Genomic DNA, 12,881 nt, shown 5'->3' with positions numbered 1-12,881 from the left:
CTCTAATATCCTCTAAGGACCTGGCAAAAGAAAACTTGTCTTGATTTTATTCTATTTTTTTCACTTATTGCATCTATTTCTATTCCCAGGAAAGAACACTAGTATTGTGCTATGGGAGACCATGCTGCTACAGGTAAGGGTGAGTCCCAGCCTAAATGCTGATCATGCGGAGATGAAATCACCTAAAGTTACCCATCTTAACTAAAAATAATTAGATTCCAAAGGGCAGGAAACATTTCCTTTTCTTGAGAAAAGCGCTAGACTTAGATATGATGACATAAGAATTATGCTCTTGAAATCACCATAGTTTGAACAATCTTAATCTTCAGTTTGATTCAGAATCTAAAACAGGTTTGAAGATTTCTTTTTTTTTTTTTTTTTTTTGTCTTTTCTAGGGCTGCACCTATGGCATATGGAGGTTCCCAGGCTAGGGGCTGAATTGGAGCTGTAGCCACCGGCCTACACCACAGCCACAGCAACATCAGATCCAAGCCGCGTCTGTGACCTACACCACAGCTCATGGTAATGCCGGATCCTTAACCCACTGAACGAGGCCAGGGATCAAACCCACAACCTCATGGTTCCTGGTCGGATTCGTTAACCACTGAGCCACGACAGGAATTCCTGAAGATTTCACTTACTATTTTTTTTTTTTTTTTTGTATTTTGTCTTTTGTTGTTGTTGTTGCTATTTCTTGGGCCGCTCCCGCGGCATATGGAGGTTCCCAGGCTAGGGGTCTAATCGGAGCTGTAGCCACCGGCCTACGCCAGAGCCACAGCAACGCGGGATCCGAGCCGCGTCTGCGACCTACACCACAGCTCACGGCAACGCCGGATCGTTAACCCACTGAGCAAGGGCAGGGACTGAACCCGCAACCTCATGGTTCCTAGTCGGATTCGTTAACCACTGCGCCACGACGGGAACTCCTCACTTACTATTATTTTTCTCCATGTCTTTCTTTTTTTGGCTGCACTCAACACATGCAAAAGCTCGGGGGCCACAGTAAGCCACAGCAGTGACTATGCTAGATCCTTAACCTGCTGCACCACCAGGGAACTCCTCTGTGTTTTCTTAAAACCTAATTCTCAGGTTTTTTCCTCTCTGTGCAATTGCATTCTTTCACTGTTCATATAAAAAAACAGAGATGCGCTTACTTTTCACTTCTTTGTTTCTAAATATGACTCCATTTCCTCCTCTATCTGCTTCTGTCTTTTTCTTGATGTCCAAACACCACAAGGCCACATTGTACCCCTTCTCCATAAAAGAATCTTTCTTGTACTTGTAATTTTTTGGACCTTTACAACTAAACACTGCCACAGACAATTTCAAATCCCCAAAACAGTAAATTGTAGGCAGGAACTGGACAGTGGCTTTACAGAGGACATTTTTATTTCAGGAGCCCACAGGAGGTCAAGGAGCCCATGGGCAGGGAGCTTTTAATCCAGCAGTTTTGTTCCTTAGTCACCTATATAGGAATTAACTGGAGCTTCTTTAAAATGTCAGCTTTCAATGATCTCTCCACAGCATCCCCCACCCCCTTGCAGAATCAGAATCTCTAGGAGGGGTGCCTGAGAGCCCACAGATCTTAACAACCCCCACAAGTGATTCTTATCCAATATGAGATTGGAATGCAGCTGTTCTATGCTTCCTGGTCCCAAACTCTGGCATTCACCTCTCCTCCTATATTCATGCTTCTTTTATCTCTCCCTCCCACTCTCAAAATTTCTACCTTATTTTCCCCTGCTACCATTTGAAAATAACTGCTCTTCCTAAGAAGGATGGTTCTTTCTCTAGAGGGAAGCCGTGAGACCGATTCTTTTCTTTCCTCCAACCTTGAGAATACATCTAGGCTTCTTTTTCCCAAATTGTCTGCATTTACTTTCTTCTCTTAGACTGCCAAGGTTGTTTAATTGTTTAATTTCTTCTCTTTAAAGAATCCACTGAATGAGTTCCTACTAGGAAAATGAATACAAATCTTTCAATTGGCTTTGACACTGTGTCCTTTTTAAGCTTCAAGTAGAGAAAATACAGGAGAAATCATAGATTTTAGAAATTGCAATGGATTTTTGTCCTCCAAAAACACAAAAATGCCGTTTTTTATGTATTGTTCAGTGAAGAGGGACATGGGCTCTTGCCTGGTTGTGGCCCTGGCTCAAAATAATTGATGAAATCAGGAATATTTCATTACTTGAGTGGAAGTTGGCAACTTGTACATCTAATTGCTTCTTCAAGGCATTTTATTCTGTATTCCAAAAATGTCCCTTCTTCTTAGTATGTAATAAAACAAACTAACTTTGACAAATGGAGTTTTTCCAAAGCTACCCAAACCTTGAAAAATGCTAACTTCAAGTTTCAGATTGGATTAGTTTCTATTTTAAGTCTTTTGGCAATTTTTATTTAAAAGGGAAAAGGAAGGCACTTACATGGGGTTATTTCCACTTCCCGTGTATCTAATTCTTAATAAGAATTCAGAACATAACACAGTAAGGCTTCTAAAATAAACTAAGAGGAGAAGTTCCAAAGTGATCAGTTTTTTAATGGGAAAAAGAATAATCCCATTTAATATATATCTTTTACTTTTAGAATATATCATAACAAAAAAAGTACCAAGAAAGCACATTAAACAGTCACATTCACCTCCCACAACAGTTGCTCAAAGAATCATTACGGAAGATCAGTGACATCGCCTGGACCATTCAACTGAGTCGGGATTTCAACCAGCAAATGGACAGTTACGACAACACCTCTGTTGAGAAGGTTGGTTTTTCAGCTCAGAGACCTTTAGCTTTTACTTTATGGCCTAAAACGGCTGTTCCAGTTCCAACTGGTCTGTACTGCAACCAAAAGGTAGGAGAAGTGGTTAGAAAATGCTACCTTCTCTTCACCTTACATTTGATCAAAAGTTACAGGGCTGCACTTACCTGCAAGGAAAATTGTGAAGTATATACTGCCTTCGAGATAAATACATGCCTGACTGAAATGCAGGGGTTCTGGTTCTAGAGAAGGAAGAAAACTGGATACTGGGAGACAAAAAGCAACCCCTACCGTAACACTGGTTTAACGCCAGCATGTGTCTTGGTTTCCACTGGGCCAGTCTAATAAGGCTGTCGACAAGAAATAATCTACTACAATTTTTTAAAAAAACTTGAAAAAATAAGAATTCTCAAAGGCCAGGGTTTTCATTCTTCCATCTCCGCAGGACCCCTAACAAACCTTCCACGTTATAACCATCCATTCCAAATGAATCTAGTTTCTGCTACTTACTATTTATGTAGCTTTAGGTAAATTGTTTAACCTCTCTGAAGCCTCAGTTATACTTGCCAATAAAATGGAAATTATATCCACCCCTGAGGATTGTAGCGTTATGAAGATCCAATGAGAAAATGCCTCTAAAGTCCCTAGTAAAGTGACTGGCACCCAGCAGGTGTTCAATAAAAAGTAGATTGTGGTTATACATGTGGTTATACCATTCTTAAATTTTTTTGTTGGAAAAACATATCCTAAGTTGTTAAATACCCCCAGTACTGAGCATTTTTTGCAACAAATTCTTCATTATGAACTTACAACCCTCCTACATAATTTTCAAATCCCAATTTTTTTTCCTGGAAAAGCATCTCTTAGGTCATTCAGAGTTCCAAGTATTAAGTGTCTTTCCCCACAAATTCTTTCTTAGAAACCTGCAACTCTTCTATGTAATTTTCAAAATTCCCTTTACCAATTGACTCTCTAATTAGGTACAGAATACTGGCTCTCCAAATTGGTCTAGCCAGCCTGCAAACACACCCTTCAGGAAGATTTGGTGAGCAATGCCTCATCTTCTTATACACAAACTAGCCTTGTGCATCTCATGTAATAGCACTCATCCAACAACTTCCAGACCTACGAAACTGTTCCAGGATAATGATGGTAGGAGTAGGCAGAGCAATTCAAGCAATGAGCTGCCTAGGTGACTCTCAGCCTTCATACTTAACACCAGAAAAGTAAGAGTGTACCAAGTAGTTTTGGAAGCACAGCAAACTACCCCTAGTGGCTTAAAATAACAGGAACCTAATTAGCTTATGATTTTGTAGGTTGACAGTTTGGTTTGGGCTCAACTCGTCAGTCTTCTGATCTCAATTAGTCTCACTGGGGTGTGCTGGGGATTGACTGGTCTGGGATGATCTTAACTAGGACAGCTTGTTTCTGCTCCTTACAGTTTCTCATCCTCCAGCAGGCTTGCTCTCACGGTGGTAGCAATGAAGTGTGCAAGGTCTCTTGAGGTCTAAGCTCAGAACAGATATATTATGGCTTCTACCATATTCTACTGACAAAAGCAAGTCACCAGGCCAGCCCAGATGCAAGGAATGGAGAAGTAGAGTCTTCTAGATAGAAAGACCCAGGACCTCCCCTAGCAAGGAAGCATGGATAGAGGTGGGATAGAAAGGTTGTGGCTATTTTTGCCATCAACTCCATTTTTTCTCCCAGTTTCTGGTTTTCTGATTTCTGGGATCCCTAGCCAAGTCCCTGAATCTGACCAAATTCAGCAGCAAAGCAAAGGTCAGGGGCACCAGGAGCCTTGGAGGCTAACCCTTCACACGTTTTCCCCTTCACGGATTCAACTTTTTCTGCAGTACAAGATTTTTCCATACTCTTTCCTGTCCTTTTCCTAAGACAGAATTAAATAGACTCTAGTAGCTTTGTTCCTAATCAATATTTACTCCAGTGCGTACACAGTTTTGCTCATTATAATTCTGTTATCATGGGGGCTTTTGCCTGGACAACCAAGGCTGGAGTGGGTGCTGCCTTGTCAGATTCTCACTCTGATTGAGGCCGCTCTTACTCTGGGAGTTGTTCCACCTGCTTTATCACCTTGTGCCCCCCTCTCATCCTAAATCAGACAAATCCATACAATTTCTCCGGGATGTACTAATTTACCTTCATCGGTTACCACTACATTGTCCATTCATCCTGGGCCATAGATCCCTCCTGATCAATGAGGACCGCTCAATAGCTACATTCCTTTGATCTCTGCAGAGTCCTTGGAGTGAACCTCCTGTATGTAACAAGATGGACATTCTAAATAAAGACATGCCAATCTGGTATGAATATACCTGTGTATCCCCCATGGACTTATCTACCTATTTACATCCTGGCCAGTGCAATGGTGATCAAACACAAGCCACTGCTGGGCTTTCCCCTCCCCCAGTCATAGCTCTACATCTTACACAGCTTCTAAGGAAGGATGACAGGAAGCCCTGTCTGCCCTACTTGCCTCTTCTCCATCCTGATGCTGCAGAAGTAACCAGGATAGGGCTAGCATGAGGAAGCCAACATTCCACTACCTCTGAGGGAGGTAGAAGCCACAGAAGGACTCCCCACCTGCTCTGTCACCACCATTCCTCCACCAGGTGCTTTCCCTCCCCCTTTTACTCAGAGATCCCTACTAAAGACACAATGTGGACGTGAAAGTTCTTAGGTGACTTTTCCTCTTTACTACTAACACCATTCTGACAGCATTTCTGGACAAGTTACTCTACTCCCGGGACAGAGATCACCATGGAATATACAAAGTATTATTTCCAAAACTTGATTGTAAAGTTAAGCCTCCCAAACTATAAACTAAGTCGATATACTCTGGAGTTTGAGAATATCTGATTGCATCATCTTCAAAATGACCCAGTTTTCACTGAACATGTTTATTCAGTAAGCATGTACCAAGTACTTGTTAGCTACCAGTGACTGCACACTGGAAATAATCCTTAAGACCCTCTGCTTCTGCTACCAAGAAATGAAATTCTGAGCATAGAGACAAACAAGAAAATTTAAACATTGCAGTAGGGAATGAATGGTATTATGAAGGCAGGGCACATGGCATAGAGGAGGGCAGAAGAACACAAGTGGAGGACAAAGCCTGGGGGGAGGGAGCACTTTGAAGAAGAGATGGTACTTGAAAGTGCATGCGTATGAAGCAGTCATAAGTCACCTCAACTTCTTTTCTTTGAATGACTGTTTTAACTCCTCCTACTTTTCATCAGAGTCTTGATTTCCAACCTTTAACATTCTGTTGCTTATCTTTTGTTTTCCAGAAATTCCTTTGGAAAGCCTTGGGAACTACCTTAGCCTCCTGCCAAGATACAGACTTCGTAAGCACACAGATTAAGGAATTTCTGATTGCCCCAAACCACCTGGGGGATCAACGACAGGTGGGACTCCTTTCCTTCAATTTCTTCTCATGACAGTGGTAATGAATTCTGTCTGGAAAACCTCTGGCATTTGTTATATTAATGTCTTATCCAGAATTATCCAGGCATACATTCAAAAGAGTCCAACAGAATTTTTCAGAAAAATGAGGTTTCCCTATTTAAATATCAGTGCTTCATTATTTAGACAGATTTGTGAAACTATTGAAAAATAATTTTAATCACTCTTACTTAACAAAATTATTTTAAATATATTTTGACCTTGGATTTATAACTTGAGTGTAAGTATCAAAATTATTGAACTCAGATGCTGAAAGTAAGCTTGTATACCATTGGTTTTCCACCTGGAGAAAATATAACCTCAAGAGCTTTGCAAAGTGCTTTTGCCTAGTCCCCACCCTAGCCTAAGCTGGAGACCATATATGAATGTGAAGAAAAAAGATGTCTATTTTACAAAAACTTCCCAGCTAGTAAAAAAATAAATTATTGTAGTGTGTTTTGTTATACCTCCTTCTTAGAAATGCTGAGGTGTTTAGAGTTCTTTCCCCATTGTAAATGCCTAAAAACCACCAGAATTATCTAACTTTTCTGTTCTTTTTAGGGCTGCACCCACAGCATATGGAAGTTCTGGGGCTAGGGGTTGAATCAGAGATGTAGCTGCTGGCCTACATCACAGCAATGCCAGATCCAAGCCACATCTGCGACCTACAACACAGCTCACAACAATGCTGGATCCTTAACCCACTGAGAGAGTCCAGGTATCGAACCTGTGTCCTCATGGATACTAGTCAGGTTCGTTACCACTGAGCCACAATGGGAACTCCATAAACTTCTTGAACTTTTGAAACTGCTTTTATATTGCTCTTAGCCCCCTTTTCCTTCCCAGACTTTCAGTCATCACCTATTTATCATTGACATTATTCAAAGCACCATTTTTTCCCATTCTAGTTACTCTTTCGGTTCTGCTCTAGGCTAGGGAACAACGTATATCCATTTTAGGTATGAGCATACAGTATGGCTGTCATTCCAGGTCTGAGGGGTTCACAAACTTTAAGAGATGAACTTTGTGACATCCATTTGAGCTTCTCAAATCCTTTGACCTCACTTCAAGTTCTTGAGTGTGTCCCCCACACACTCAAGTCATTTAGTGGATGACCTCTGGATGGGTGAAGTATCAACACATCACTTTCTTAGTCTCGCTGAGCCTATGACCTTCCATCTCCTGAGTATGAGTCTCTCTCAATCAGGTGACACCAGAGCTCTGATTTTGGCATCGTATTAGCTGAAGTTAAACCTTGGCTCCCAGCATACTATCTATAGCCCTCAGGTTCCTCCAAGCGAAATAAGGGAAAATAGACCCCTTCTCAAAGTTCCTGTTCATTGAAAGTTCTTAGAGAACAGTTTCAAGGAAGAAGAGCTGAAAGTGCAACCTTGAGGAACTAGAGAGAAGAGGGACTAAGGAAAAGAAGTGGGACATCTGTGCAGACCCGGTGGGAGTTGAAATCATCTTCACCTTCACCTATTTTCTAGGTGATGTCACTTTTTTGTTCAACAGTGGAAGTATAGGGATTAGTGAAGGCAAGTTGGAGAGTCAGATATATCCAGGGCTTGGGTTTGGCCAGACTTAAATGACAGAGAACAATGGAATATAGGTCACAGTCTGAATGCTGGGGAAGGAGTTAAGAAGTTAGGAAGATGGTTGGGAGAGGAGCAGCACTGAGCTCATGAGAGGTCCCACAGGTGGAAAGACACAGAGAGGTTTCTATCTAAGGCCATGCACGACCAAGGAACACAGGAACAGCATGTCAGGCCACAAGCTGTTAAAGAATTCTCCCAAGCATCTTCTGGCAATGGAGGGTGTGTGGTTTGGTATCTGCAGACTAATGACCATGCTTGTTAAGACCTTGTTGACAGTGGTCTAGTCCCTGGATGCTTATGGTGACTTAATCAGGTTATACAACCAGATGAAATATAATAGGACTCATAAACAAACTGCCATGAGAGAACAGTGGTGAAAGCAGACTGGGCAAGAGAGGTGGGAAAAAAAAGAAAGGAAGGATGGCAGACAGGAAGAAAGGAAGGAAGGGGTGGAGGAAGGGAGAAGAAAGGAGTTCCCTGGTGGCCTAGAGGCTAAGGATCTGGCATTGTCACTCATATGGCTCGGGTTCAATCCCAAACCCTGAAACTTTGCATGCCACTGGCTTGCCCCCCCCCAAAAAAAAAAGAAAAAGAGAGAGGTGGGAAGAATATGGGCAAGGGGGGATAGAACCATAGAGTGTGAAACAGGACCTACCAGTTTTCAACATTTTAACTACTTAAGATAGAGCAAAGTTTTAGCAGGAGAGTGATTCTTTAAAAACATCAGTCAACTAATGTTAACTCAAAGGGTCATTTTGCTGTACAGCAGAAATTGGCACAACATTGTACATCAATTATAATTTGATTTTTAAAAATTCAACCAAAAAAAATTTTTTGTAAATCTCCATTGGCTCCCACTAATCTAAGATTTAAAGTCCAATTTTTTTTTTTTTTTTTGTCTTTTTGCCATTTCTAGGGCCGCTCCCACAGCATATGGAGGTTCCCAGGCTAGGGGTCGAATCAGAGCTGTAGCCGCCAGCCTACACCAGAGCCACAGCAACGTGGGATTCGAGCCGAGTCTGCGACCTACACCACAGCTCACAGCAATGCCGGATCGTTAACCCACTGAGCAAGGCCAGGGATCGAACCCGAAACCTCATGGTTCCTAGTCGGACTCGTTAACCATTGAGCCACGACGGGAACTTCTAATAGTCCAAAATCTTGATGGAATTCCCTTTATGGTTCAGCAGTTAACAACCCAACCAGGATCCATGAGGCTGGGGATTCGATCCCTGGCCTCGATCAGTGGGGTAAGGTTAAGCTCATTGCAGTGAGCTGTGGTGTAGGTTGCAGATGCAGCTCAGATCCATCATTGCTGTGGCTGTGGTGTAGGCCGGTGACTACAGCTCCGACACGACCCCTAGCCTGGGAACCTCCATAGGCTGCAAATATGGCTCTAAAATAGCAAAAAAAAAAAGAAAAAAAAAAGAAAAAAAAAAAACCCCAAAATCTTGAGTGTGGCCTACGAGGCCCTACTCAGACCAACCCCCACTGCCCCCTCACCCCATCTTGCACTTCCCCTCCATTGTCCATTCTGCCCTCCTCTCTGCACCTCAGGGCCTTTGCACTTAACTTTCTCTCTGTTTGGAACTCGCCTTCCCAGATGCTCCAGTGACTCACCCTCAGGGCTCTTCTCCATGTGACCCTTTACTGAGGCCTTCCTGGCTACTCTATTTATATTGTTAACTCCCCACATCTTGCAGCAGCCAGCAGCTACTCTTTTTTTTTTTTTTTTTTTTTTTTTTTGCTTTTCTTTTCTTATCTCCATAGCATTTATCACCATCCGACATATTATATATTTACATGTTTACCGAATTTATGTGTTCACTCTATGTCACTTCCCTGTGACATCCCCTGGTTGTACACTCACAAGGACAGGGAGTTTGGTGTGTTCTGCTCACTCCTGTATCCCCAGCACCTAGAAGAGATCCTGGCACATAATAGGTGCTCAGTCAATATTGGTTGGATAATGGAACAATCTCAAAATATCCTCTTTTCTGATTTTAGGGAACGACATCCATTTTAGGCTACTGTGCCGAGAACCACTTTGAAGTAGTTTTAAAAGTTCTTAAAACATTCCAAGATCGGGAAAAGTTTTTCATGAATCGATGTAAGGTAAAAAGGATAAAAGGCCTGGGTCATTGATTTCAAGGGCAAATGACACTGATTCCTTCAGTGCATATTCCTTCTCCGTATCATACTTGCTCCTGTCCCCAGGTCTTTATTCCAGGTCAGGACTGCCTGAGCCCGAGCCCCGTAGAACCACCAGCTAGATAACAAGGCTACTCTACTTTCTGTCCTGAATGCTGGCCTGGGAAGTCCTCATGGGCTCTGTGTGTGCACAGGCTCATCAGCTGCTCGGGCCTCATGGACAATTCCCATTGGGTACACTCCACTTTCCCTGAAAGGGAGGAAGCCAGTAAGTAAATATGAACACAAGTCTTGACACAGGAGCTTCTATTAAAGCCCAATAGACCCACCACACCATGCTTGGTGTTTACATTTGGATAAAGTGTACCAGCTTTAGGCTCATTTTAATAATTCCAGCTCCCCTTCTTTATGCCTAGAGTGGCCCATAGGATTAGGGGAAAAAAAATGGGAGAGAAAGAAACTCCCTCAATTATATTTTTGTGTCTCTCTTTCCTCCTTTTCAGGGTATTTTTTCAGGGAAAAAGAGCCTGACCAAGACTGACGTCATGGTTATCTACGGAGCCGTGGCCCTCCACGCTCCCAAGAGTCAGCTCCTCGCAAGGCTTGATCAGGACATTGTGTCCCAAGTCCTGTTTCTCTACGGCCAGTGCTCTCAGGTAACAGCCAACACAGGGTGACCACAATTGCCAGGGCTGGGGTTCCCAAACCTTGGAGGGGCTCAGTTCTTGGAAACCTTCAATGCTCAAAGGGTACAGACCCACGGAAAGGTAGGATCTGGACGTTCCCACTGTGGTGCAGCAGGTTAAGAATCCAACGGCGGCGGCTTGGTCACTGCAGAGGTGCAGGTTCGATCCCCCACCTGGGGCACTCGGATTCAATCCTTGGCCCAGGAACTTCCATGTTCTGTGGGTGCAGCCATAAAAAAAGAAAGAAAATTATTTTTAAAAAAAAGAAATATAGGATCTGGTATGTTTGGAAGATGAGAACATATGGGAACAGAAAACTTATTAAGACACAGGGTCAAGTGGTTACTTTCTTTCTTTCTAAGGCTGTGGGCAGGTCACATTCTGCCATTCCCGTGTTGCCTTCCTAGATCAATTTTACCATAATGGTCTCATCCTTTTGAACTTACAGCAATGACTCCTGTACAACTTTAAGGCAGCTGGCTTATGACTTCCTTGTAATAGTCTCTGGTATGTTACTAAAGGTAGTCATTTCACCTTTTATATGGTAATATGCATAAACCATTTAAAATAGTGCCTCACAAATAGCAAGCACCATATATGTATTTTTAATTGAATAAAATACAGTATTTGTCAATCTGCTCCACTCACCTCCTGCTGTACTAACGTGCCCCTCCATATTCACCCCAGCCCTCCTGATCATCCCTGATGCTCCTCAGACACACCAAGGATGTTCCTGCCTCAGAACCACAGAACTGAGTTGGAATTCACCCAGTCATTTCTATCCCCTGAAGCACTTTTTGTAGCTTTAACAAAGCACTTTATACGTATTGTCAATTCAATGATTTTGCTGATTAGTGCCAGCTTAGCTACCTAAGAATCACCTAGAAACATTGAGTTTAAAACAGAGCTTTCCAGAGTTATGATCCAGGGAGGTTGACTTACCGTCTGGGGTGGAATCTGCCATTTGTATTTTTAAAAGGTTTGTAAATAATTCTTATTCACAGTCAGGTTTGGGAGGCTTTCACTGATTACATGCACACCCACTTCTCCCGTTAGGTGGACAGCACCTGGATGTTAGGGATTGTATCTTAAGTTTATCTCCTCCTCTGTGCTCCCCGCAAACCACCTGTTTGATAAATATGTGCCCTTGAGATTTATTCATGTGTGTATGTGAGATGAATGGAGTCACAAGGAGATAATGATATCATAGGAGTAGGTATTATGCTAGTGGAAGAATGTAGGGAGGAGGTCCTCACACCTCAGTTGCATGAGAATTACCTGGAGATCCTGTTAAAAGTGGAAATCCCTGGGAGTTCCAGTTGTGTCTCAGTGAGTTAAGAATCTGCATTCATATCCATGAGGATGTGGGTTTGATCCCTGGCCTCGCTCAGTGGGTTAGGATTTGGCATTGCCGCAAGCTGCAGCATAGGTTGCAGATCAGATCCAGTGTTGCTGTGGCTGTGGCGTTATACCTAAAGCCGAAGCTCCAATTCAACCCCTAGCCTGGGAACTTCCATATACTATAGCCATAAAAAGAAAAATATATATATAGAGAGATCCCTAATGAATCAGTCTTCAAGGATGGATCACTGAATCTGTAATTTTAACATTCTCTTCAAAAGGTAATTCTGATGCACCCTAAATTTCATAAGCAATGGTGAGAACTGAAAACATAATTTCAGAAAGATGCTTTATGTTACTTCAACATTTAGTCCATCAATGAGGGAAATTATGATAAAAATAAAAAAGGAATGAGGTAAAATGTGTATAGAGATCACTGTACACTTCCAAGGTAGGGTCAATTCTTCGGTAACGCATTTGTACAAATTGTACAAGAAAAGCCACAGGGATTATGGGGAAAATTGTTTTTGTTTTGTTTTGTTTTTGTTTGTTTGTTTGTTTGTTTTGCTTTTTAGGGCCGCACCTGTGGCATATGGAAATTCCCAGGCTAGAGGTCGAATTAGCACCGGATGGGAGACAGCTTGCTGCAACGCTGGATCCTTAATCCAATGAGCAAGGTCAGAGATCGAACCTGAATTCTCATGGATACTAGTTGGATTCTTAACCAGCTGAGCCACAAGGGGAACTAGGAAAATTGGATGAGCAGCACAACTTTCGAAAAATCCCTATCAATGACACATTTAAAAAAAAAAACCAAGAATCTCATTTTCAAAAATAGTTTTTAAAAGAGTTAAGAAATACGTAAATGCTACAAAAAATGACAATG

At 42.2% G+C, this 12,881-nt stretch overlaps 1 protein-coding gene across 2 annotated transcripts in view; it reads left to right on the top strand.

The window, feature by feature from the left end:
- Positions 1 to 12,881, top strand: part of MROH2B (maestro heat like repeat family member 2B) — a 65,064-nt gene that overhangs the window by 22,854 nt on the left and 29,329 nt on the right. For both annotated transcript variants that reach the window (XM_085002169.1, XM_085002168.1), the window contains 5 exons: positions 90 to 133; positions 2,650 to 2,757; positions 6,066 to 6,182; positions 9,825 to 9,932; positions 10,472 to 10,624. In XM_085002169.1, coding sequence (XP_084858295.1) covers positions 90 to 133; positions 2,650 to 2,757; positions 6,066 to 6,182; positions 9,825 to 9,932; positions 10,472 to 10,624 — 530 coding nt within the window. The remainder of the gene's footprint in view (positions 1 to 89; positions 134 to 2,649; positions 2,758 to 6,065; positions 6,183 to 9,824; positions 9,933 to 10,471; positions 10,625 to 12,881) is intronic.

This window comes from Sus scrofa, chromosome 16, assembly GCF_054392235.1.
Source record: "Sus scrofa isolate SSC_HxYL_T2T_F1_AM1 chromosome 16, Sscrofa_HxYL_maternal_Yorkshire_Landrace_v2.0, whole genome shotgun sequence".
Taxonomy (NCBI): domain Eukaryota; kingdom Metazoa; phylum Chordata; class Mammalia; order Artiodactyla; family Suidae; genus Sus; species Sus scrofa.
This window is presented reverse-complemented; position numbering and strand designations above follow the sequence as displayed.